This window comes from Poecilia mexicana, unplaced genomic scaffold (genome assembly GCF_051168715.1).
Source record: "Poecilia mexicana isolate PSO_F unplaced genomic scaffold, ASM5116871v1 scaffold_20, whole genome shotgun sequence".
Classification (NCBI taxonomy): domain Eukaryota; kingdom Metazoa; phylum Chordata; class Actinopteri; order Cyprinodontiformes; family Poeciliidae; genus Poecilia; species Poecilia mexicana.
In genome coordinates this window covers 2,764,343-2,792,234 of record NW_028263389.1, presented here as the reverse complement: position 1 = coordinate 2,792,234, position 27,892 = coordinate 2,764,343, and the positions used below count along the sequence as shown (strand labels likewise).

Genomic DNA, 27,892 nt, shown 5'->3' with positions numbered 1-27,892 from the left:
AGCCACTTCCATGTGTGTGTGTGTGTGTGTGTGTGTGTGTGTGTGTGTGTGTGTGTGTGTGTGTGTGTGTGTGTGTGTGTGTATATATATATATATATATATATATATATATATATGTAGCACTAAAATGCATCTAGCTTTAGTGGTTGCAGCATAACAAAATGAAAACTTTTGTAAACTCCAGTGCAGCTGTCAGACCAGCTGATCCTCTGCTGGTGTGAGCTTCACGTTCTGTGTGTGTTTCTGCATCCACACAGCTCCATGTCCAGGAGCTCAGGTTGTTCTGATGGCAGCCATCTTTACTGGAGGTGAAGGAAATGCAGCACAACCCTCAGCCCAACACTTAGCTTGGAGATCACACTCAGGCGCTTCACTCACATTTTCCACTTTTGGGATTTTTATTGTTCCTTTATGTGCATATAGAGTGAATTTCTTAGTCTGTTGTATCTAAAGCGACACAAAGACTTCTTAATAGACTGATTCATTGTGCAAACGCTGATCTCATAATGATTTAAAGTATTAAAAGCAGACATTCGTATTTATTAGATGTTGCTGAAACCTGAAAAGTTATAAATCTCTCTGTCTGCCTGCTGCCTTTAACTGAGACTTTATTTCACTTTTATGATTTCATTATATTTTAATCAGTAATAAATAAAAGTCAGATGCATGATGCAGAACGAATGAAGCAAAATGAAATGAAGTGAGAGACTAAATAACAGCCTCATACTTTCCACAACATCCTCAGACAGCTGTGTTTCTCTGCTGACTAACAGCTCAGTCACATTTTTCTCAGCTTGTTCTTTTCCAAACAGTCCCTTAATAAGAGACGGACCTGCCGACCAACGCTGAGCTCCAGATGAAACACGCTGTAAGTCACACCAGCACAGCAACACTGCTTTTGGAGAAGCTCGTGTGTGTATGAGAAGCAGTGAAGGCACGCGGCCTGGATATAGTCTTACACTGAACTGAGGCAGACTTTGTTCCACTCTGGCCAAGCTGTGGCTTTCATGGTCTGTGCCATCTCTCCTGTGAGTAATCTACTCATTTAGCACCAGAGCTCCTCTGAGCCCAGTTTCCAGTCTGATAATGTCTCACAGCCATGTAGGAAATTTAGCAAGTGTGTAAGGAAAGCAGCCGGCAGCCTCTGTAAGCTGAAGCTACAAACTACCCGCTCAGACTCCAACGTACTGAGAACCACTACAACCCTGGATCTGGAAAACAAATGTCCACAACTGTGAAGCAGAAAGAAAAGTTGATCTGAAGAGAAACCGTCACAAAGCCTGACAGCAGAGAGCAGCATCAGGTCTTCCAGACGTCACATGGAGGCCATCAGTAAACGACAAGCAGCCTTTTTCCCTCCAATCACAACTTATTTCACTCAAAGAGTGGTGAGGGTAAAATGAAAGGGAGACAAAGAGGAAAAAGCTCCCAGTGAAACCAGCTGCTGTAGTGAGGGACCCTCCATCAGGGGCCCGGGGCCTGACTGTGGGCTCCAGAACCATCCTGGTTCTGCTCCTCAGACTGAATGGAGACAATATCCATGGAGATAACCAGATATGGCATTGAGGGATGAAGTGAGCGTTATGTTCTCGGCTCAATGCTGCGGTTTGACGCTGTAACACTTAGTCCAGGTGGTGGGCACCAAATGTGGGAAGCATTAGCAGCTCTTCCTGCCTTGTTACACGTCCAGATTACAGGACTGGTTGGAAGGATGAGGAGGAGGGATGGTAGGCAGCCAGGGAGGAGTGGAGGCTTTCCATTCTGTCAGCCATTATTATTTCAAGATGGAAGAAAAGGAAGAGAAGACCTGCAGCTCTTCTAATCTGATGGTAGACAGGAGAACTGCTGTTCTTGAACGTTCTAATATGTGATCTCCTTTGTGCTTCTGCATAACACAAAATAATAGAAAGTAGAGAGAAATTATCAACAATCAGCAAAAGAGATGAAACATCCATCCATCCTTAGATGGCACTCTTCAGGCTGTTCTTGTAACCTTGAAATGTTCTCAGGTTAGAGTGAAAATATGGTTCTATGGTGAGTTCTGATTCTGCCAAAGGGATTAATTTAAAGGGAAACTTTTAGGAACAATTCTGATTAGATCCTCCAATCACATCAGCTGAACCTATTTATTGTGGAGAAGCAGAAGTTCTACTTTGGGCTCCAGCCGAACCCCATGTCCAAATCAGAAACCCTAGAGAAGAAGCTAATCTCAGTTTGTACTGCATATCCAGGATCCTATTCTTTAAGTCATGCATACGTCGTGACTCTAGATGAGGCTAGAAACATAGATGAAGAAGTAAACAGATAAAGGCAAAGTTTAAACAATGACCATCAGAAGCAATGACCTCCTTCTTGCAGAAGAAGCTCCAATACATCTATTCCCACACCCCACCAGACTCCTCATCAAAAGCAAAACCAAATGATACTATAACTTCTCTGCTTGAGGCAGGGACTCGTTCTAAATCCAAGATGAGCAGTCAATCCTTTTCTGGTTAAGGAAAGTGAGGATACTCTGACCCAGTCAGAATAGTCAGATTTTGTACAGGGTTATTTTGGAAAGCTTGAGGTGGGTCATTGTCCATCCTTACAATAAATAAATAAATAAATAAATACATAAATAAATAAATAAATAAATAAATAAATATATTTTTATTATTATTATTATTTTTCCAGATTAATATTGACAACTTCCAAAGCTACCAATAAACTCTTGCAGCCAATCTGATATTCAGATACAGACTGTGTTTACAGACTGGAAAAAAAAATAGCTCCCCACCTGATCTAAAGGATTTTGCATATGAAAAAACTAATTCTTGTATGTTTTCTTCATGCATTCATACATACTATTGGTTTAAAGAGTGTGCAGACATTTTGTATTTGTAACAGACATAACATCAACCTTTTTTTCCCCACACAGAAAAAAACAAGAAGTCATTCTCCAAACATTTCCGGCCAAACTCTACTGTACGAGTTCTCCAAATGTTCCTCCTACAACTGTAACAACAGACGTCTGCAGAAATGATTATGGTTCTGCACTGAAGTGAAGTTCAGGTTCTGATCTTTGTGAATACATCCAGCATCTGTTTCCAGGAGCAGCCTACATATCTGGTCTGGTAGCTACTCTGACCTTCTGACAGAGGGAGGTTTAGCTGGGGTTAGACCAGATGATGCTTCACATCTTTAATCAGTTTCTGCAGCGGTCATCCCAGTGTTTAAACTGGGTTATCTGGGGAGAAGAGACTCACAAAGGATGAGGAAAATGGTCTTCAACCCAACTCTTACAGGCTTACATGGTGGAACAATGTTCCAGATATGAGGCTGCTAAAAGTCTATTTGCGTCAGAAGCAATCTGTTTCCCCTCCGTCTCATCCCGCAGCTCTACGGGCTTAGAGACGTCTCATCTCAGAACGATGCTGGTCGACCCAGAAGCTGCTGCTAGGTTAGCAAAAAGAATAAAACTCACACTGACAAAATAAGTGGCTCAGATTGTTGGGGAAACTTTAAAGCCACAGTCAATGATGCCAACACTAAAGAGTCTGGAAACACCAAAAGCAAAGAAATAAAATGTTATATTTACAAAAAATAAATAAATCCAAGATGGCTACAGGAAAAACCAGGTTGAATCTTTTAGGGTTTTTATTGATGTTGGCTGGTTAATGGTTCAACTGTATTCTGTCGTCCACAGTTTCTAAAGTTCAGTGCCTTTATAGCACAGAAGTCCCTCCTTTTTTTTAAAATGAATCTTTCAGAGATTGATAGAAGCAGGAATAAAAAACAATGATGATGGCATAACTGCTATTTATGCACATGTTGTTTGTTGTTGTGGTTTCTCTTTCTGACTTCAAGGATGTTTACTTTCTCTCCTCTACCGCTACCTCCTTTCCTTTAAAACCCTTTCCCCACTTTTCCCCCTTCCTTTTCATCTCTGTGTGAATTACATTTGAAATAAACCCAAAGAAATGAAGTGTCTCCAGTGGAGTATCATGGCAAAATGCTCCACTTGTGGAAAGTAAATCTGTTCAGCCTCACCTTGACACAAACAACTCTGAGTGCCACACCGCCGGAGAGGACGAGAGAAAAAAAAAAGGAAGGAAAAAGACTAAAACCTGAGGACAAGAACTGCTCGCCTTCCACCACCTCCTTTATTCCGCCGTTCAGCTTTAGTAGCATTGGAAAAACATCTGCTGCTTCTAGAGTTTCAAACCTTTGAGAACGGGCCAACGTTACATCCTACGACCACATCCAACCGGCCGAGAAGCCACGCAGCTGTACTCACCCAGAGGACGTGTTATTAGAATGGTTTCTGTTTTTTTTCCCTACTCTTGAGGTTTTCTCATTTTGGTTAAATCTCACAGAGAGCTACTGGGTTTCAAGAAAAGCTGCAAACCTACAACACTGCAGGACGTCGCTTGGGCCCAACAGAGGAAGAAGAGACGATGAGGTCACTGAGATTGTGCGAAGGGTAGAGTGACAGAGCGAATCCCCAGAGAGACGGAGAGAGTGGAAAATAAACGGAACATTGAGGCATAGCTGAGACATGGAGGGTGACCCTCTTTAATGTTAGGAGGGTTTGATCCAAATGAAACAATAGATAGATTAATTATGGATTCTAAAAGTGAAAAGTGCAAAAACAATCATTCATTTTCAATTAGTGCCAATATTATGACTTTTTGTACAAATGTACAAATCTCTGAATGTGATTTGTGGCTCCATAACTTAACCCTCAGACTGAAAACAATAACATAAAATATCTGATAAATAAGTCAGCCATAACAACCAATAAGTGGAAGTTACCGTTTCCTGTGGAAGACATGTGACATCAAAGGAGGTCAAAGTTGATGAATGAAGGGAGAGCTGCTAGAGGAATGGGGAAGGACTTTGTCTAGGACAGATTTTGTAGCTTTCACAGTTATGACAACAGTGAAAAAATCACACCAAGAGAGGAGAGGATAAGCTGGAAAACAGGATGAGAATCTCTCACCTAAGTGGAATCCGCTACAATAATCAGCATCTTCTGGTGATGGGAAGAAAAGGAAAGAAGAATCCAAAAGAGAGTAACAACAACTGATTAAAAATAGGAATCAATCATGAGAGCAACAGAAACCTACCTCTTTAATCACAAAGTGAAAAGGGGAAAATGAAAATGATGCATTCATTGGAATATATGGGGGACAATATGGGGAGAGTAGTGGGACAAACTGATTATTATTATTATTATTATTAGATATGCATTTTTTGATAACCATAGATGTAAAACCAAATCTAAATAATGTAATGACCTCTGTCACGATCTTCATTCCTGCCCTTTGTCTGATATAAGTTTATATTATCAATAAAATTGTCAATTAGTATCTTTAGACAAGTTCGAAACCAATATATTTCAACAAGGTGCAAAGTTCTTTTTCTGAGTAAGTAGAAGAGGAAGGAGAAGGAAACACAAGGATGGGAAGCAGAGGGTGACCTTTCATTTAACACCAAACTGATAAAGGGGTTGGCGATGGAGAAGGGATCTGTGGACTCGCGTACAGCAGCGCAAGTACATGGGTAAAATATGAGATGGAAAGGGAAAGGTTGTAGTACCTTCAATTTCAGTAGCTTTGAGTGCCAAAAGGTAAAGAAGCAATGTTAGTTGCTTTTAAAAAGTACTAAAGTTTATGAAAAGCCAGTTGAGCAATGGGGTGAGAAAAAAAGAGAAGAAACCTACCAAGCTCTATCTCCACATCATCTTTCAGAGGGAAAAGAAGAAATGGACAAAGAGAATAAATAAGTCATAATGCTGCAAATAAAAAACATATGTTGGCCAGGGTTTCACCAAAATACAGCACCTCCCCACACACACACACACACACACACACACACACATGCGCGCGCGCGCGCGCACACACACACACACACACACACACACACACACACACACACACACACACACACACACACACACACACACACACACACACACACACACACAACATGAAGACCCCACTACAACCTGCAGCATACCAGCCAAAGCATGGATACCATTGGCACGGTTTTCTTCAGTCTTTTAGGTTTGTGTTAATATGCACTCCCTTTAACATGTAATAGAACATGATGATCATTCAGCTGCAATGACCAATCATTGCAGCTGATTGGTCAGCTGCGATGCAGCATGCTTTATGGACACAACCATGCTCCGTTGTCCTTCATTTGCCTTTTGGACACTTGCTCTCATTATGGGTAAGGCTGCTGGATGTGGTGAAGCTTCTGCTCAGGATACTACTTCTATCCTCTGATGCTGATGACAATGTTGTTGGAGGTAAAACTGAGGGTGGCCCAGAAACTTCCTATTTGTGCACAAAAAGTGTATAAAGTGTCAAGAGACGTCACATTTCATTATGAGCTCAAGATTAACAAAATTGATTTAACAGTTCAAGTCAGTAATGTCTGCCGGCCACAAGAGTTGGGGATATTTTTATCCACACGTCTACATGTAATGTGTTTGGGTCAGTTACTCACTAATGTGAGTAACTGACTCTACCTCTATGTAATAAACAGCTGACAACATGCTGGTTAAACTTAAAACAACAAGATAAATGCGCATAACCATGACAAGCAGAGACAGTTTAAAGGCCGGCTGACTTTCGGGAATCAAGTTATGTTTTCATCCACTGTGTTTAAGAACAGAACATACCTCTGTAGCCTGAGGTAAGAATGTAGCTGAGCATTTATGTGACAAGGAGGACTGCAGAGGGATGAAGGTGGCTCTTCAGTTTTTCTGCGATTCAGCAACGTTGGTCACAAACTACAGTTTCTGTAATTAACTTTGATTCAAGTTTACCTCCAACTCTGCCACCTTCATCAACCTGAAATCACTTGAAATGCTGCTTCAGATAACAATCTAGATGTCTGCCACACTGTCAATAACAAAACTACAATCTTTTCAATATATTTAAATCTGGATCTAATGCAACTATTTCTCTAGATGGTGGATATCTACAGTAGTTCATTACCTAGTGTGACACAATCTGTGAAGTAAGGCTGTGGAGTGGCCACTGTGATTTCACAAGGAGGAAAAACATTCAGATTCAGAAACCTTGGAAGGAATATAACATGTATGTGCTTCTAAAATGTCTGTAAATAATTTGGTACTACTGTATAAAGTGGAGATTAAAATAAAAACAACAAAATTAACATCAAAGACAGACGGACCTTACAGTGAAATGTTTCACCATAATTTAAAGTAGCCTTTGAATTTCCTCCAGATGCTCCTGAGTTGCGTCAACAGCAGGTTAAAGATCTCTAACCAGCAGCTGGAGCAGGGTCATGTGACTTCTGCTCTGATCTCTAAGGACACATTTTTAGTTTGGACCAAATGTTTCTGCCTTCACATAAAATCTAGCTTCACATGTTAGAGCTCACATCATTTTCTGCTCTCATGTTCCCCTCCTCCTCCAGCTAGAACACTGAACTAGCAGCTAAAGCACATTAGATGAGATGTGATTGTAGAGAGAGAGCTTGAAGAGCAAACAATAAGGACAACAGGAGAATGAGAAAGATATCTTAAATCCTTCCCAGAGCTGCCTTATTATTCTGTGCAAGGCTTTCATCTGCTGCCTATCTGACCAGGAATGGTTCACATTGTCTAATGGCCTCCTGGCCTTGTACATGAGCATTCCTGCTGTAATGAAGCACCATGTGATAACAGAGCAGGATGGAGATCAGGCAGGAAACGATCTGACCTCAGTTCATAGAGCCGTTTGTCCTGACATGTGAAGAACCAAGACGCACTACTGAAGCTTAGACAGCTCAGAAAATCAAGTTACCACATCTTAACAACGATGAAACAGTTGTCGGAAAAAGTGTGTGGGACAAACGTCCATCACGCCCACACCCTGTGAAACTGAGACTGTCATGTTCAGGTTTGTTGGGTAAAAATCACAGCAGGTGGTAAATGCTTACATGGCCGCCTGCTGAGGGTCCGTTGTAGTGGCAGAGTTGCAGCGGGCTGCCGTAAAGCGAATCTCCTGCAAAATGAAAAAGAAGGATAAAGAAGGACATGAAAAAAAACAAAGAAAATGTAGAAACACTAATTTTCATGGCCAGTTGGTGAATATTTTACACTTTTCTCTGCTAAGTTTCAGAGAAGCAGTTCTACAATGACCAGCAGCTTTATTGTGTCAGGACAGACTTAGAAAAACAGAACTTAATGAAAGGAGAAGTGGAGACACTAGCTAAAGTCAAGTACCCAAAAACTACTTTACCCTTCGTTTAGAAATGAAAGGCTACGTTTTCCATTTCAACCTCGATGACTTCTGAATGACAACAGAAAACCTACCCAGTGTCTTGTGTTCCACATCAAGGGAAGGTTTCCGTTCCCTTGCTGCCCAAAATACGTCAGTACCGTCACTATCATTACTGTCATTACTTATTACGGACCTGACTGTGTGGAAATCCAGCTTATGTTTGGCAGTCCACAGCCAGCAGAAGGAAGAAAACGAGGCTGAAGTATCAGGGAATTGTAGCTGGAGGTTGTTTCTCACCTTTCCTGGAACTGTTTGGACGGGATCAGACCGGCACGGGGATTAGCATCCCCATCAAGCTTTGCCTGCCACCATGTTGCGTCTTCTTGGCTCATTATTTGAAGGATGGAGCCCTTCTTGAAGCCCAGACCAGCCTCTTTACATGGGATGGCACTGTCGTTCCTGGGATCATAGTCGAACAATGCTCGCAGAAACACCTGGACAAACCAGCAACAGGGCAGACAAAAGAGACAAGAAGGGAGAAACAAGTTGGTTATTGAGGCAGAATCTGGAGGACCTTAATGAAAGTAGGGCTGAAACTGACAATTAAATTAGTAATCAATTAATCAATAGATCAAATAATTATTCAGATGAGATATAGCCAGAATAATCAATTGGCATTCTACATATTTTTCATTTCTATGCAATATTAGAAACACATTAAAATATAGAGATAAGAAAGGAATTAATTAAATAAGAAAAACATTTAGCATAGTACAGCATTCCTTCAATAAAGTTGAAGCAGGTGAAGCTAAAACGATGCCACTTGAGGAATTTTGGCTAAAACATATTTACAGATAAAAGGTGGTTTTATCTCAAATGCAAAAAGTATATATTTTTGGTACAATATTGGCTTCATTAATACTCTGAATATGTTCGGATTTTTTTTTTTTTTTCCCAGAAAATTGCATTTTTTTGGGTGTCTGTAGTCCATTTAAAGATTAATAGATTACTAAATTAGCTGATGATTATTTCATCAATTAATCATGACTAATCATAATTAAGCTCCTCATGAAAGCACAGGGTGATTATTCTATTTTTTCCCAGGTGTCCTGCCCTGCTTTTTTTTTTTTTTTTCCCAGGAACGCCATGTGCAGAACCTGGTCGTCAACTTATGTACAACACAACATTACTCTACATGAGAGGGATTCCAAGAAAGTCACCATGTTGGCGAATTAATGCTCTGACATCAAAGTAGCCAGGCTTGGCACATGGGAGGCGAGGGGGTTTTGTTGAGGGCTCATCTGGAAGTGTGTAGTTGTTAAGACTGTCAGGAAGGGTAGAAGCTGCACATCAATGCTCAGCACCAACAAAAAGGTTTGTGGTTACCCCATGCAGTAGGATCTCAGGAATACTCCCAGGACAGCCTGGGTCCATGTGCAAAAAGAATGATCCTAACTTGGATTTACTGATGAAATACTGACCTTTGGCTCTCTGAGAGATGCATCTTCCTTCAAACCAGGGACAACTTTAAAAGTGATGGCTCCCTGTGACTGGGCCTGGATGGTGGATAAAGTATAAATAAAACATTTTAGAGTTTTGTTTTTTTGGTTAAGTATTTCATTTCCTGTTGGGATTAATAAGATTAAGACAATTTTTGCCATCACAAAGACTTTTTTTTCTTTGTTTACCAAGTGAGAGAAGCTGAAACACAAGAAAAATTTTACATATTTAAAGAAAAAATAAAAAAAAACCACCAGCCATACCAGGATACGAATGATATCCTCTGGTTTCTTGTCGTCCACAGGGATCCCGTTGACCTCCTTCACTTCGTCTCCAGAATGAATCAGCCCTGACATATAAAAACACCAGAATTAAATCTCTACGATCATCCTGATATTGATTATTCTAATCTTCCAACTCAAGTGAGCTACTGTGTGAAAGTGCAGCGTGTTCGGAGCCGGAGGTTGTGTGCAGAACGGCAGATTAATGTTTACAGTGACGGTGATCAGTGGGCCTGGAAAGGAATCATGATGTTATTGAGGACATGTGTGGAAATTTGCCTTTGGCTCGACTCTGGCAGAGTCGACACACACAGGCTGGACGCAGTGAACACACACACACACACACATACACACACGAACACACACACACGCACACACACACGCACGCGCACACACACACACACACGAAACATGTGGACAAGCAGCAGAGCTCTGCCGTCTGTGTTCACTTTTAAAGAGTGGATTGATTTAATCTACGGCACAAACACATCGTTTCTCTGCTGCAGAGTCAGGATCTGTCACACCTCCACCTGCTGACAGATAAACACATGGAAAGAACAATATCAGGAAGAAGAAGAACTAGAACTGACCGCTTCTGTCTGCTGCTCCTCCTCTCATGATCCGGGCCACAATGATGGCTCCTGTTTCATCGTCACGTCTTATTGTTGCTCCCTGCAGAGGAACCAGAGAGGCTGCTAACATCAGTCACATCAAACTGAGTTTATATTTATTTCATTTTATTAATTTTTTTTAATGGGGACAGACATAATAACAGACAAACAGAAGGAAGCAGCAGTTCAATGCGTGCATCATGATGCTTATAGTGAGATAATTTACAGCAGCCATCCCGAGAGGGGCTTTTACAAACAGTATATCTAAGACACTGCCAGGAAGGTGAGTGGTAATAAAAAGTGAAAATTAAAAATGATGTCATCATTCTACTGGATGGCTTTTCATCAGGTGGAACTAGGCTTTTTTTTGCCGAGGTCGGTGAAATCATGAATAGTTTTATTCAGTCAGAGTTGAACCAAAAACATTGTCACTTGTAAAGCTGAAACTGACTATAGATTTCATTCATCATCACTCTAAAGTCCAAGTATATGTCAAAAACAGCAGAAGAATGACTTTGTAAGAGGTACAGTAAAGTTTTGGAAATAGTTCAAAATCTGTGGGATCATTTGAAGAGGGATGGGTGCAAAAGTTATCCTTTGAATCTAAGAGATTTGGAGAATGAATACAAGTCAGAGTGGCAGAATACTGGCAAGTTATGATTTATGATGCTGACAAGCTTCTAACAAGAACACTGAATTCTAATATTCGAATTCAAAGGTGAAGTGTGTACACTTATGAATCTAGATTATCTTCCTTTTTAGTTTTTAAATTTTTCACAGCAATTCAAATGTTTTTTTCAATTGAAATGTACAGGATAAATTTCAATTCCTGTAGCACTGGTCACCAAGGAGAAACAGGGACACTAGAACCTCTGCAGCTCAGCCACGGCCTCAACTAAAACCACTTTACTCTTCTTGACCTGCCAGTGAAAACAAACAAAGCTCCATTTTAAACTCACAGCCGCCCGGCCGGAACAACCACTCCAAACATCGGCCATGAACCCAACTGAACACCGGAGCATCTGACAAACATCGTTCTCCTCTAGATTGAGAGTGACAAGGAAAAACAAATAGGAACGGCCGAGGCAGAGAGACGCAGATAATTAGACATGATGTGAATTAAAGCAAAAGTGGAACAACGACAATGACCTCCTGCTGAGCTCTAAACACTGATACAGAGGAAACACAAGATGGTGACCTTCACAGCAGATCTTAAAAACCAGGAGGAACCAAATACAAAGTGGGAAACCTGGACATAAAAATACATCTACCTCCAATCATATCTGCTGTTGGACAGTTTGATAAATCTCTATTATGATACATGAAGTTCTATAATGATTTTCTGGGTGCTGTAACAGAGCGCCCCCTGTTGGGAGACTTTTCACCCAGCAGCCCATCAGGTGGGATTATGACCAATAACAGCTTACCCTGCTACTCTACTCTTCTCCCTGTCAGCATCCAGACCGGTTCTGGTTTCCTTTTTGTTTCCTTAACCCCCGTCTGGACCTTCCCTTTCATCATTAACAAGTCAATTGAAGACTTGCTCTGATAATTACGAGGAACAGAAGTGATTCCAGGAGAAGCTGCCATCTGATGCACCGCAGACGACTCTGACAGGAAGGTGCACCTTCATTTATCTTCCTCCTCTGAATCTTTACACCTTAATGTTAGAACTGGTCATTACCCAGTTCTTATGACAACACTTGGCAGCCCACCTCACTGCTTCAGACAGGTGGGGGGTGTTTGGGTTTGTGAATTTCACCAAGCGTGTCTGTCTGTCTCCATGCTGCTGCCATGACTCTGTGTGAAGAGCTCAGTGATTCATGCAAGATGAGTGGAAATGCCATCTCCCTGCTAGAAGCTGGACAGAGCCACAGGTTTTCTCTTTATGTCTGTGTGAGAGCTGGATGAGCTCAGATAGAGTTCATCCAGCAAGAGGAAACGGTACCGCCTGTGGATGTTTTTTTTTTTTAATAAAGATTCTGAGTCTTGCAATTGAATACTACAAACCCCAATTCTTTGTAAATAGGAAACCTTGAAAAATCTAACGTTTACAAAATACTTCTTTTACACAGTGCATAGAGAGCATCTCCTGACAAACAATTCTTTGTCTATGCTGTATTTTCATATTGAGAGAATTATTATTAATTTTGAAAAGAAAAGAAGAAAAAAAAATCGCTAATTGAAAAAAAGTTATCTACAATTTAAAAACTCAGTCTGTTAAATCGTGGAGAGAAATTAGCCACATTAACTGTGTTTCCTTTGATCATATAATGGCACAATTTGACATTCCAAAAATACATTCACCTAATGGAAACACTCCAATTAAAAAAAAAAAAAAAAATTATAATAATGAGGAGGATTTTTTTTGACCATATGGAAATTGATTTATTTCACAAAATCGTAATGGGAACACTTTCTTCGCATCACATGGTCTACAACTGGATGTCAATATTGGCAGAAATGACAAGACAACTGGAAGTAGTTGGGGGATGATGGCGCAACATGATTTTAACTGCATCTCTTATTTAATGGAAACAACGCAATTGCAAAATTGTGTTTTCTCAACATTAGTGGAATACTGGCAAAGTTTTGTGCACAATTTTAATACCGAGGCTGAGAAAAATGAGACAGTCAACATCAGCAGAGCTCTCCATCTTCTTCTGTGGTATCCTCACCCCCACAGACACTGTGAGCAATCCATCAAGTGGAAGACATGTTGCTTTTAAAGCTCGTGGGTCGGTCTGTAAAACACTAACATGTGTGCCGTCTGCTTGAGTCTCATTAGATGCTTCATTTATTTCCAGTCCGAGTCGTTCCTTTTCTTTCAACATTCAGATGGAAACAGACAACAAAGAATTCTCCTTTTCTAAACATGGACATCCATCAGGTCTCTTCCTGGACAACGTTTCAATCAGGAGCTTCTCTCAAGATCAGCAGACAAACTGGAACGCCACTTCGTTTCTAAGCCTTCCTTTGTCTCCACATCAGCCCACACTGAGCTCAGAATAATGAGGATGGCTTTTAGGTTAAAGGGAGGAAGACGATGACTGAGACTAGAGCAGATCTCCAGATGAACTGGAACCAGAGCGGCTCTGATCCGACTGTCCTGAAAGTGTCAGCGATGGAAAACCGTGGAGAGCCAGCAGTTCATTCCCATCACTGCCATCCATGGAAAACCAAACTGGATAGATCCCAGCTCTGAACCGTCTCATCAAAATGATCAAGTCATTATAAAACACAGAAAATCCACAGACATCCATCCTGCAGCTGGAGCTCAGACAGTAATAATGTTCAACATGTCGTCTGCGTTCATAGATGCAGTCGCTGCTCCGGCTCTGAACGTCTTCCAGTTGTGGTTCCATAATGAGAAGTCCAGCTGATCCACTGGTTCCCAGTGGCTGAGGTGGCCAATGGCTGGGCCTTGAAGCTGCACAGATTGATTGGTGCTAGCTGATGCCAGGCAGGACGATGCGTCTGCTGGATGCCAGTTGGATGCCACAGAACCTGCAGTCTCCCGTTTCCACTGACTGGGAGCCAGTGACTCTCTATAATAGGAAAACCCAACATGTTTGTTCACAACAAACAGAGCAGACAGAGTCAGACATTAATGCCGTCACATTCCTGGCTGCTAAGGATGTTGAACAACCTCAGATGCTGATCTGATCTGATGAAGGAAGAGATGGACTGAGCTCATTTTACACTAAAATTTGATATTTTGTTGCAAAACAAACATTATATTTCAGCTTCAGCCTCTGGTTTGATCAGATCCATCATCTCAGAACAATGAAATACAAAATGAGCAGAATGGGTAAAGGTTAAACTGAACCAGAGGAAGATGGTGTGTCAGTGGGAGGATGACTGAAGATGAACTGAGCAGGAAGTGAATGAAGCAACAGGAGCCTCCACCGACCGAGTGGCTTTGAAACGGCAGACAGTCATGTAGAGAAGGAAGGCGGACACAGCGGGGCACACACAGCCTGAAGCTCCAAGTCTGTTTTCTCCATCCGAGTCCCAGAACTTCCAGTGGATCCAGATGAGAGAAACAGAGTCGGCCACAGCAGCTTGTTGGCCTCTAATGTTCTCACATCGTAGCCATGGTGACCCTCAGCAGCTGTGGGGACCCATCTGGAGGCGTCCAATTATTATAAATACTTCATGTTTAACTTTTCAAGTTATTTATATCTGGTTGATCCGAAGAGCAGGACAGACACACTTCTACACCTCACTTTATAGCGATATAAGCAAATATAAAGTCTAAAAGCTCAGCTTTGAGACCAAAACTCCTCCTTGGAGCTGCATTACCAAGCTTCGACATTACAGAACACCCCTCCCTGCGTCTCTCTCACTCAGCTCCTTCAGACTAGCTAGCAGCAATTGGCAAACACCTGTTGAAACTGTGAATCAGCTGAGTTCAATGTAAGACCTACTTCTCAGGGCAATGCTGGTACAAACATCGTTAAAGGGTTAATAGAGGAAAGCCATGTTGTGATGACTTTCTGCAGGTGGAGTTTCAGAAAGAGCAGGAGTTTTTAAAGAGACAGAGGCCCAATTTTAAGGTGTCAAATTATAAAGTCACATTTCTTTTAAGTCATCTATGATGTATATAGAGCATTTTTATAAGAACTGGTAACATAGTTACTTGATTGTGCTACAAATAGAAACTAAATGCCTAAAATATATATAACACTGCCCCTTTAATAATATCTAAAACCCCTAAAGGTGTCCATATTGTCAAGATTGTTAATTTTATTGTTTTACCAACCATTTGTTCAATTAAAATATTAATGAATATCAATAAATTTGAAAACATGATTAAATGTTATGGTTTGCCATTTAATATAAATCACACTTCTTCATGTGACTTTTATCTAAAAGCCTAAAGAAGCATATTACAAATTGGAATGTTTGTGTTTGTGTAATTGCAGTGACATGCAGTCACAGCCATACAGTTACCCAAAAGAAAAAAACAACAACTTCTCATCACTTTTATCGTCACTACAATAGTACTACAAAATATTGTGATAGGAAGAAGTCCTTATCACCCACACTTATAGCGGATAGCAATGTGCTGAATTTTAGGACTGACTTGGATATGGAATATAATCAGGACTGTGAACTGCTGTCATGTAGCATTCATTACCAAGAAAAGAAATGGCCCAGCCTCAACTTTACAAGATCACACATTGGAATTTTTTTTTCTGACGTTCTCAGTCCACCGAGACGAAACCCATCAAATCCCTTCCTGGAACAGCAGGAGCTGGATGATGAAGGAGACTGTGGCTGCTCTACATCACATTATGGTTTCGGAAAACCATAATGTTTTTCTGAAACATCATCCCGCTCTGGAAAACCTAGACCAGGAAGTTTCCTCACCAATGTGTGCAGTGAGACAGAAACCCAGAACTCCTCCGAGCCTCGTTGTTGAGCCCAACAGCTCCAGAGAACATGCAGCAGGCGGAGGCAGGAAAGCCACAACGGCTGAGGTGTGTTCCCCCCGTCCTCCCCTTTTTCTAGGGTGTGGTGAGAGGAACGCCGGCCTGGAGCCAAGATGGCGGTCAGAGTGAAAACCACAGAGTGAAAATAGAGGCGGCCGGGTCCAGGACATGTCCGCTGCAGATCAAAGACGGACGGGACCTCAGCACACAACAAAGGTCTGGGAGGACAGATGGACGTCTGACAGACCAATGAGGACATGTGTGTGTAAGCTCAGTGTTTATTCCGCTGTAGGACACTGAGGTCAGTCAACACAATAATAGAGACAAAGCTGGAACAGTTACAGAAAAAAGGAGGTATGGCATGCGAGCAAACCCAGTCATTAGAGAAGTCTATTTCTCTAAGTGTCTAAACAGCCAATTAGCTGTTGGGAATGTTTGAAATGGCAACGACACCACAGACACGCACAGTAAGTCGAGGGGTGCAGAGAAAATTAAACAATGAGAGAAAAGAGTGGGAAAATGGTTGTTTTGTCTGGGACAATGAGACTCGCATGTTCTAATGATGAGGCACAGGAGGAACAAAGGTCAAGCGTAGACTGACTAAAAATACTCGTCGCCAACAGAAGGGCAGCCGTGGTTAGTTTACTGTGCTACAACTCCGAGGCTGTGGGTTGAACAGCTACAGGCTACTAACTTAAAACATGTCTGCTAATGCAAGGGACACATTACTGGCCTGAGCATCAGGTTTAAAACTGTAAGGCAATCGCCTCCTGCATCTCAGAGAAATATGGGGTATACGTCATACACTGCATTGAAATACCTCACTCATGCCATCAGAGGACTGAGGTTATTTATGCAACAACATCTCAATAGATTCAGGATGGCAACAGGGAACAAAAAGATGCAAGGGACTCCATGAGCTAATCGATTAACGACTGGAGAGACCAAACTTTTCCTCAGACGTTTAACTTCTGTAAACAGTAAAGCTGAGCACACAATAAAAAGTGACTTACAAGAGGTTCCTTGTTTTTGACAAGTCTTATAATCTTCACAGAACTCTGCTCAATATTGAGGTATTCAGGCAGCGGCGGGAGTTCGGGGTCATACCGCTTCTGAGCAACTGTATCATGGACGGACAGAAGGCTCTGGAAGAGAGAAATATGGGAGAGAAAAAAGACACAAGTTCAAGTTATCAGTCAAACTGGAAATCTATTGATTCGCTTAAATGGCTAGTTTGGTCCTACTTAGTTAACTGAACTTGGGTCCAGCTAGCAAAATAAAGTGGAACAATGTAGAACTTTAATCCACATTCTAATGACTGCATGTCTCAACCGAGGTACATAGAAAGGATTTTTGGGGGCAATTTCCACCTCATATGCCTAACAAAACAAGAGTGAGACGTAGAACTTAAACTTAAAGATGTGTTGAAATTCTCATTAAAACGAGTTCAATTTTATTGATGAAATTCATTCCGTCTATATATGATACAGTCTTAATGATTATTTTGCTATGCACAGTTATTTCGGTAACACTTTATTTGAAGGGGGGGTGAATAAGACTAACATAACACCTGTCATGAACATGAATAAGCCTTCATGAATATTTATGACTGTTGTCATAAAGCGTTATTTGGTAAATTATGACACTTTTAATACAAAGTTGACATTATTCAAAATGTCTTTGTTATGACAACTTGACATTAACCAAGAAATCATTACTGATATAAATTTGTTATAAAAGTATTACTGATTGCACTTTAAAAATTAGGTAACTTTATGTTATTAAAGGTAAATTTTAAACGGTAATGATTTCCTGGTTAATGTCAAGTTGTCGTAACAAAGATGTAACCCAAGTGAAATGTTGAGTTCCATTTTCTGGTTCGCTACTATTGCCCTCCAAAATCTCGCGGTAGTTTGATTATATAACTGCAATTCTCGCGAGATTTACTAAGCAGCCAATCATTGTTGAGCGTTTGAGTCACATGTACCACCGTCAGCTCATTTGTTGGGTATATTAGCTGGAGCAAAAAGCATGGAGGGTTAGAACAAGTTTGGGAGAGCAGAGCTGCAGGTCGGTTAAGCGCAACATTCTGTTTTTCTTTAACCTTGTATGATGCTGATAGGATTGTACTAATTTTAGGAGTCTCCGATCGTAAGCTGAGGGATAAAGAAACACAAAACCGCTTGTATGCCTTATGAACAGCGGAATTGGTGAGTCATTTTATAAAGACTTGGCGTTAATTGATATCAATTCGGATGCTCTATTGCGACTCTGAACAAATAAACTGGAGAACAATGAGATGCCTTAAATATTAAAAGTATTTATCTTGATGATTTTTTCATTGTTTGTATGGAGCATATTTATTGACTTTTTATGAATAAGATTTATTTAGAAAATTTGTACTTGGAAATGCATTGATTAGGATTATTCATAGTGCAATGAGTGCCGATTATATTTTTTGTGTGCACACTGGAATGTTTGATTATATATATATATATTTGAGACTGGTCCTGCTTTATTGTACAGGCCAGGTTCGATGGCGAGCTGAAGAATCAGGTCCAAGAGCCTAAAGGATTTCACCTGTGGTGTTGAGATTTGGTTTCCCCACCAGGCTGGTGGGAGGCTTCCTGCAGCCCATGAACAAAGTTGTTCCCACTCTGATCTGACTTTTGTCAGCATATGAACTGCAGCCCATGAACAAAATCGTTCCCACTCTGATCTGACTTTTGTCAGCATATGAACTGTAACAGGCGCTCTAAACTCACCTGATCCTGTTGAACCGCCTCAGTTCAGGGGGGTTTTATGAACTGAATGGTGTGGCTTGTTACTGGAACTGTGGAACTGATTTGTTTTTTTTAATTTTGTTAATTTAATTTGTTTTCTCTGTGTATTATTTCCTTTTATTTTAATATGGCCATTTAAATGTTTTTTTTTCTTTCTTATTGTAATGTAAATAATTAATCACTGTGAATACAAGGCACTCGCATCTGCAACTTCTAGTCTGTCTACTCCTTCCTGAGCCGTATCTAGACTTCTAAGAACTAGCCCATTGACTTTGTTGGTCATGATCTATTTTTAATTATCTAGAAATATAGTATACTGGTTACACAGATATGCTACAAAGACATTTTGAATAATGTCGACTTTGTATTAAAAGTGTCATAATTTACCGAATGACGCTTTATGACAAGTCATAAATATTCATGAAGACTTATTTATGTTCATGACAGGTGTTATGTCATGTTTATGAAAGTGTCATGTCAGTCTTATTCAACCCCCTTCAAATAAAGTGTTACCGTTATTTCTTATGTCTCTTCAGGCATACTTCCATCTTTATCAGAGGTATCACAGCTGAAACCTGTCAGGTATGTCTGAAGAGACAGAAAATAACTGTCTAGTAAAAGAATCTAAGGAAGTTCAGTTGTATTTCTTTTTTTAATCTTTTATCCCTGTGAAGCTCTTTATCTGTTGGTGCTCCAGGTTAAATCTCTACACCTTCATTCCTGTCTCTTCTTTGTCTTTCCCCCAGTCATAAAATGTGCTCCTGAATTTCATTGGCCTTTCTTCTCTCTCCGAGGATGATTTCATCAACATTTTCTTTGATCACCAGAAAACATTTGTTTCTGCAGATGAGCACAAATGGTAAGCTGATGGGAATGGGATCAATCTGCAGTAAAACCCAGGAGCAGCTCCAGAACAGCAGCTGAATGTAGATAGAGCAGCAGGACATTCTCAGTCCCATCCAGAGAGGAAGAAAATCTCTGCACATCAGAAGAAAACAGCTTCCGACTCAGAGCTCTCCTCTTCTTTGTTTCATTTTCCTCTTTTTCAGGGAAACCAGCTGCAGGTTGGATCCCAATCAGGCTCCAGTTTCATAACATCCTCTGGTGAAATAGACAGTAAAACTGGAGGTCCTGTTTTAGTTCCAGGTTGGATCTAAATTGTGTTTTGGCTCTTTATGATGACAGACTGTCAGTCACGTTAGCTGATCTCAGGTCAGCCATACTAGTAATCAGTATCAACCCCTAGAGTTCTGGAAACATCTTTTGCTTTGTTTTATGCAGCCTTTCTGTTCCACTTCCACTGCTGGCTGAAAGTCAGACCTCTGATTTACAAGAAAATCAAACCTAAACACAACTTGACCTCAACCATTTAAAAAATTCAATCTTCAAACTTTGTTTCAAATTTAGATCAGAAGATTTGTTTTTCCAACAAAGTTCAGATTTATTTCCTTCCATCTAATCTCAGCCTTTCCCCACTGGAATCTCTGAACTCTGTCAAACAGACCAAACCAGAGAACCTGCAGTTTTACGTTCATCCACAGATCCTCCTTAAACCTGGATCTGCCGTCCGCCTCCCCTCTTAACTTGGAACAGAGCCACAACCGATTCCCTGTAAAAACTTTCTTGGAAGTTGCAGCAGCTGGATGCTAATGGGGAGCACATGGAGCGTGTCCTGGCTGCTGATCACCGACACGGAGCAGAACACGGGTCCAAATGTTTCACACACTCAGGTCTCTAGAGGGAAGCATTCCTGCTGGGCTAATACGAGTCAGTGGGCGTTGTTATACTTCAGAGTTGGTGGATTAGCTGACCAATGAGATCTAGAGTTAGACTCCTGGAGAAGAAAGATGAAGAGAAGGAAAACCATCCTTGTTCTCCAGGTATCTGGTTCAATCTCTGTTAATCTGTATTGTCTTTATTAAAAATAAATAATTAACTTAGAAATACAGATCAGAGAACTTGACTAAAAAAACCTGCTGGGCATTCCTGGCAGTATCCTGTTATTAAACCCTCTTGGCCCAGTCAGCGGCCCACTCTGCTTTCAAATGGAAGCACCGGATTGGTCCAAGGAGAGCGTTCTTTCCCCAAAACCATTAGACTCTGATGAAGGGATCGTTATTCTCAAGCTTCTTCTTCTTTTCCTTTTGGCTTTTTCCCCTTAGGGGTTGCCACAGCGAGTCATCCATCTTCATGTAATCCTACCTTCCGCATCGTCTTCTTTCACACCAACTACCTTCATGTCCTCTTTCACTCAATCCATAAATCTCCTCTTTGGTCTTCCTCTAGGTCTCTTGCCTGCCAGGTCCATCCTCAGCATCTTTCTACCGATGTATTCAGCGTCTCTCCTCTGTACATGTCCAAACCATCTTCTCTGACTTTATCTCCAATACGTCTGACATCAGCTGTTCCTCTGATGTATTCATTTTTGATTTTATCCATCCTTGTCACTCCCTAAGAGAACCTCAACATCTTCATCTCTGCTACCTCCAGCTCTGCCTCTTAGTCATTGCCACCGTCTAATTTTCTTCATTAATCAACTTTTTAAAGTACTTCTCCCATCTCCTTATCACACTTTTTGCATCTGTCAGTAGAGTTCCATCTTGGTCCTTAATCACCCTGACCTGTTGGACATCCTTCCCATCTCGATCTCTCTGCCTCGCCAACTTGTATAAGTCCTTCTTTCCCTCCTTACTCTCCAGACTTTTATACAAATCGGTGTATGTACTTTGTTTGGCCTTAGATACCTCTACCTTCTCTTTATACTGCATCTCCCTGTACTCTTGGTGACTCTTTTCAGTCCTCACATTGTCCCACTTCTTCTTAGCTGCTCTCTTTCTCAGGACCCATATTTGCACTTCCTCATTCCACCACCAAGTCTCCTTGTGAACTTTTCTTCCAGAAGACATACCGAGTATGTCATTATTCTCAAGCTGATCGGTTGTTTGTCTTATTATTGTTGTTAGAGTTGGGTTGTAATTTTTTATGTATAAACAATAAATAGTTTAAATATCTAATAAGTTTTACTAATAATAAATGTAAAACATTAAAACAAATAATGGTGATTTCCTCATGGCTTTAGATGAACTGTTTCCTTCTGACTGGAAAACAAAATCATTGCACTGAGAAATAAATTAAACTCAACTTTTAAAATCTGTCATAGTGATTGTTCCACTGGGAAGAAATAAACAACTGATTCATTATATATATGCATAAATACACAGTAGGAAAATATAATGCTGAAATATTCATCACTACTGAGATTAAAAGCTAGTGTGGTCCTGATGATGTTTTCCTTTAACATTTTTACGTCCCGTTACCATGAAAAATAAAGGCACTTTACTCCTGTGGATTGATGAGATTTCCATTTGCAGAGGTAATAAAGCCTGGCTGAAAATGTTGTGAAACATATTTAATTGAAGGATAAAAATGTTAGATTTATTTTTATTTTCATTAGACAACAGTCTGGGGGAAATATTGATATGAAGCACATAGATCTACAGAAAATTAAATTGCAGTACTTTGATGAGCTTTGAGGGAACAGGAGAATATTCTTCAAAAAAAGTGATGAAAACATGGATGGAAGCCATGGAAACACAATCTTTTAAACAGTTATTTTCACTGTGCGGGAGTGTTAAGCCGACCCTCGGCCTCATCCACCTTTTTTCACCTCATCAGTTACAGCTGATGGTTTTTACCAGCTTTATGCTGTGATGGATTGACCTCAGCCATTGTCATTTGTCATCTGTCAGCTCTTTTCTCTTTGGAGTTATCATAGACAAAGCAGATCATCACCATCTCTCCGTGTAGCACGGTAGGAGAGGTCAGGATACATTCTGAGAAACTGTCAGTTTTCCTTTGGAATCAATCAAAAACAACTGAATTCCTGTCATCAGTGCAGACTTGAAAAATCTACTTCTGAGCTCGAATCTTTGGAGATGACTGATCTGTTCACACCCCTACAGTCTGACACACATATTGACTATCTGTGTGTGTGTGTGTGTGTGTGTGTGTGTGTGTGTGTGTGTGTGTGTGTGTGTGTGTGTGTGTGTGTGTGATCTGCTGGGACAGAACTTCAGAGTGAAGTGTTGTTTGTGGCAAGAGCCAAATAATCCTGAGGACAACGTGGTGAGAAGCCTGATCCTCCAGGGTGAAGCCAGCTCTGTCTGGCTGAGACACCTGGAGGATCTAATGAACGGCTGGAGTTCAGGATTAAAAAGTAAAAGGAGTGGACATTTATTTTGGAGCCGTCTGCGTCTGGTTAATGAGGTCAGCGGTTGCAGCCAAGAAAAAAAACAAAAGAAAAGGCCTGAAGCTGTTTGCGGTTCACGTTAGTATTGATGACTCAAAAACAGAAAAGACACAAATACAAAGCTGCTCATTTTTTAGCCAATTTTTATAATAATTTAATCATTCAGAGAAGGATTTATCATTTCAGTTTATTCAGTTCTAACAAAAAAAGGCAGGCATGGTTCTTACCTTCACATGGGGGTTTTCCAGTAGCTTGGCAAGTTCTTTTATGTCTCCATTTGCAGACTTTATTTCGAGTTGCTCAGAAAGCTAAAAGAGAATAGACACAGAACGGTGACTCAAATAAGCTTTAAGACAATATCCATACATGATATAGTATAGTAAACAGCAACGTAACAAATTTATTTCCTTGACTTGCTGTGGTTTGAGTTCAGGTTCAAACATCTTACAAGCAGGTGAAATTTGAAGTAAATTGATTTTAATCTGCAGATTTACAACTGGTTATGAAAAGGGGTTTCATGGGAAACTTGGCATTCTCTGAACACTTTATGAATAACATCTCTGTGTGCTGTCATCACAGCGGGGCTCACAGATCTAATCACCTCTCGGGGTCTGTCCGTGGTCCTGAACTCAGAAAAAAAACAACAACAATACAACACAGTGAGAAGCTGGAATTCCTCATGATGAAGAACTTAATGTGGTTACAAAAGCCACCCAAATCAGGTCAATTTATTTTCTAGCTTAATTTTTGTTTTTACACTGTTAAGGCACTAATTCTAGAGCAATTCTGAATTAAAAAATAATATATATATATTTTTTTACGTTGAGTTCCAAGCCAAAGCCATGATATATTTTAGTTGGATGCTTTTGTAGTGAGGAAGCAGGAGCTCAAGGTGAAATCTGCAGGACGATCTCCCAGCAGGAAGATTCTGGAACTACAGGAAGATTTCAGAGCAGCAGGAACATCCAGGAGTTGTGGAGATTATAGCTGACGAAAGCCAAGTCCAAAGGAAAGCTGGTACAGATGAAGTCCTGGCACATGTCTAGTGATGGCAGTCAATTCAGACAGTGGAAAAGGTTTAAAATTAAACCTCCAATTGCCATACTAAAGTTTATATGTGTTTGCTTCAAGGCAGAAAACAAAGAAAAAAATGCAGAGAACCCATATCTTTAGTGAAAAGTTTATACAATTAGTTGTAGTTTCAATAGAATGAGTTGATTTTAAATCCTTCCAGAGGAAATAAAAGAACCGTAGAAGTTTCTCTCTGGCATTAGGATGATAAGTTTAGCACCTAAAGCACCAAGAGACACATGGATTATCTCTCTGTCTGTGTCGTCATCAAGCAGGAGGACAGAAGATTCAAGCATCAGACATAAAGATGAAGGAGAAAGTATTTCTGAGTAACAGCTGCAGGAGCAAGGCAGCAGAGGTTGAAGTGTTGGGGGAGAAAACACTAGGGGAAACGTCATCATTATTTCCAGCAGTTTCCGTTACCTGAAGGGAAAACACTGGATTAATAAATAGCAGCAGAGGTCAGAGTCAGGTCTGAGGAGGGAAGCTGAAGAATGAGGAAATCTAGTACACGTGGGTTTGGAAAAACCTGGGGGACAATAAAAGAGCAGACTGGATGATCAACAGAAAACAGGTGCTGTTTTCAACCAAGGCAAAAGCAAAAGTTAGTTTAATTAGATTACATTTCCACAAAGTCAATAAGTAATTAGCCTTATCTCTAACTTCTGTTGACTGTGTGCTACAGATCAGGTCACTGAGGACACCCAGTGGATTTTGCTGCAACAACAGGAAAGGCGATGAAAGTTTTGTGAAGCCGACCAGAGGTTTCTGTAAGGGAGCAAGGATATGAGCCAGGGTTCAGATCAGGAAGCAGAGCTGCAGCTTCTGTAATGCTACCCACGCATTACCCCAGCGGGAGAACGTCTTGTCCAAATTAAACAGATTAAAAAGCCAACCTAAAAGAAACAGACCAGAATCCACTGAAAATAAATAACAGTTCAACTGGACAAAAAGCAGAGCAGCTAAATGTGGCTCACTGAACATCGGGTCTTTCTTCAAAGACTTGTGAGGATCAGATTTGATTTTGTCTCAAAGAAACCTGCAGCCTGCAGCTGAAAGATTATGTTAGCGTCAACGAGTCTCATAACTAGGTCCTAGGTCTGTCATGGTAAGTTCTGCTTATCGTGATTAAATCTAGAATCAAGTTGGAATGTAAGTTCTTGACTTTGATTCAGTCTGAATGATGAAATTTCATTTTCTCTTGTTTTTTTTTTCTCCAACATTCCTTGCTTGTGAAGTGGTGCCATATAGATAAACTGAATTCAACTGAGTGAACCAGCAGAACATCCAGTGATGAAAGGACCAGAGTTCAGCCCACAGTAGATGTTAGTTTATTAAACCTTTGACAGGATCTCTTCATTCATACTGTATTATATCTGGTTCATTTCTCTCAGCAGAGAGAAATGAACCCCGAGCAGCCAGGCAGGATTGAAGTGTCGCTTTGTGTTATCCAGTAAATTCAGCCCCCTGTTAGCTGAAACCAGAGCCTGAGATGAATCAAACCGTGGATCTCTCTGCGTTCTCTTTCGTCCTCGGCCACAGCTTCAGCAGAGCTCAGTCGAAGCGGCGTGACGGCTGAAAAACAATCCGTTTTTTTTTTTTTTTTTTAAAAACACACCATGTTTGAGCCGACAGGAGACTCGGGTCTGTGGCGGGCTCAGAGATGCTCTCTGGGCTCCAGCCTGATATCCAGTAATCCCAGAGAGACGCTTTGCAGGGCATTTACAAGGAAGCACAAAGGTAACCGTCTGTAGTTCAACTGAAAAAAAAAATGTAATTGGGAAGGAAGGAGACTTGGCAAAAGAGAAAATGGGGCTTATGATTCACACTGTTTTTTTTTTTATTTTTCCTTTTCAAAATTTTGGTTTTCTGGCTTAGGCATGGAAACCAAATAACTTTTCTAAAAGTTGATCACAGGCCAACAAACAACCATTGTACATTTGTGTTTCCTTCCATCCGGCAGCCATCACCATGTGAAATGGGTGCGAAGAGGAGCTGAAGAAGCTTACGTCTTGGGCCAGGACCGCGGCGCTGTCCATGACTGGAGCCGGCTTGCTCTCCTCGTAATGCTGCAGCCGTTCATGGATCTACAAAAACAAAACACTTATGTCAAACTTTGGGAAGAAACGCCCGAGAGCGGAGATTCTTCAAACATTTTTTCCTCAATTCAGAAACACGGTCATCTCTAATAGCAGACTGAAAATACATGTTCATAGTTATTTCACACCTTGAGGTCTGATGCTAATGTAGCTAGAATTTGCGTTTTTTATTTTTAATTCCTGACTGATAAAGCTCTGACTTGTTTTGATGCTTTGATTATTAATTATGACTATGTTACAGTTTTTGGGGGTCTTGTGTAGACATGTCTTCCACCTGCTTCATTTTAGCCAACAGTCAAATCTCCCAAACACGAATTTTAAGCTGAGACCTGATTGGAGAGGCAAATCTTTCAGTGTTGAGCAATTCCACTTAATTCTGATTTTTAGGATCACAATTTTCCATTCAGAAAGCCATTTTTTCCATTTAAACGGTCTAGAGATTTAGTTTAAATGATGTGACTGACAAGAGAAAAAAAAAAGTGTAAATAAATAGAACATTTGTTTAAAAGGTTCAACGCTGCATCAGATTCCACCAGCTTATATTTAAGTAAAAATAGGGTTTGTTCATACAATTCTGTAACTTAAATGATCAATGTTAGGTTAGCTTATCTACCTGACATTTTCTTAAATTAAAAAAAAAAAAAAAAAAAAAAAAAGCTAAGAATTATTCAAAAATATATACGGTGGGTGAGATGACCAAGTGGTTGGATCTGCAGTGAACTTGCAAACAGGAGCAGCAAAGATGAAATTTTTAAGTTTTAAAACTGATTTTTGAGCAAATTTATGCAGAAATCCACAGACTACGTGATGTTACCAATCTGACGTGAGGTGGAAAAATTCTGTCTTGCATCTGGAACCAATGTGGAAGAAAGAATTTCAAACCCTTTCCTCCCACTTTGTCCTTAAATCAATTACAAGACAGATTAGGTGAAAATGTTTTCATATAATTAGAAATAGGTTGTCAATTATTTGTCCTTGCAGTTTTTTCCTTATATTAATTGAGCTACGCTTTATTTTAGTAGCTCGTTGTGATTTTCTCACTTTCTCATTTGAGCACAAGGAATTAAATTAAACTCCTGGTGTTTTTAAAAGTCTAGACAAACAAAATACTTTTCCAATAGTGGATTTTTACAACCCGTGCATCCACTTTACAAATCAACCAGTTTTCCAGCAGCACATTATAAACTCATATGCCACAGAGGCATTCTAATCATTTCCACAGTAAACAGGCTCATTTTTTCCATATCACCTTCAGGACTGCAGCTGTTTAATGTTGAGAGACAAAGCTGTTTCTCTGAGGAGTTACTGAAATGGAAAGTTGGAGGCGAACACATGCAACTGTGTGCAAACATTGATTATAGTCCTCACAGAAACACTTTTATCAGTCCAAAGTTGAATTCTGGAGCAGCACATCACACATCATCCTCCATACAGAGTGGTTCTGAGCTGTATGGCTCTGGGATTCTGATTTAGAAGCAGCACTGAAGTCATTATAATGACAGCCTGCAGGTCGCTGTGGGCCCTCATTACAGAACAGACTGGGACCAGTTTCCACCCCCAGCAGCAACTCCCCAAATCCCCACTCTGCCCAGAATGTGGACAGAGTAGGTCTGGTTTCAGACATGGAGCATCCAGCTG

General features: G+C 40.5%; 1 protein-coding gene and 1 long non-coding RNA gene across 6 annotated transcripts in view; one reads left to right on the top strand and one right to left on the bottom strand.

The window, feature by feature from the left end:
* The window catches only part of mpp7a (MAGUK p55 scaffold protein 7a), a 77,855-nt gene that overhangs the window by 10,080 nt on the left and 39,883 nt on the right, over positions 1-27,892 (bottom strand). For all 4 annotated transcript variants that reach the window (XM_088001469.1, XM_088001472.1, XM_088001471.1 and 1 more), the window contains exons 4-11: positions 26,165-26,242; positions 23,312-23,392; positions 17,066-17,197; positions 10,594-10,675; positions 9,986-10,071; positions 9,704-9,778; positions 8,520-8,716; positions 7,939-8,003 (exon numbers count right to left, since the gene is read on the bottom strand). In XM_088001469.1, coding sequence (XP_087857595.1) covers positions 7,939-8,003; positions 8,520-8,716; positions 9,704-9,778; positions 9,986-10,071; positions 10,594-10,675; positions 17,066-17,197; positions 23,312-23,392; positions 26,165-26,242 — 796 coding nt within the window. The remainder of the gene's footprint in view (positions 1-7,938; positions 8,004-8,519; positions 8,717-9,703; positions 9,779-9,985; positions 10,072-10,593; positions 10,676-17,065; positions 17,198-23,311; positions 23,393-26,164; positions 26,243-27,892) is intronic.
* On the top strand, positions 17,913-19,045 carry LOC106908924 (uncharacterized). Of its 2 annotated transcripts, XR_015761702.1 has the most exons (3): positions 17,942-18,122; positions 18,192-18,262; positions 18,579-19,045. It is a non-coding gene; the product is annotated as an uncharacterized LOC106908924 (long non-coding RNA). The 2 variants fall into 2 exon arrangements; XR_015761701.1 differs by having other exon boundaries at positions 17,913-18,262.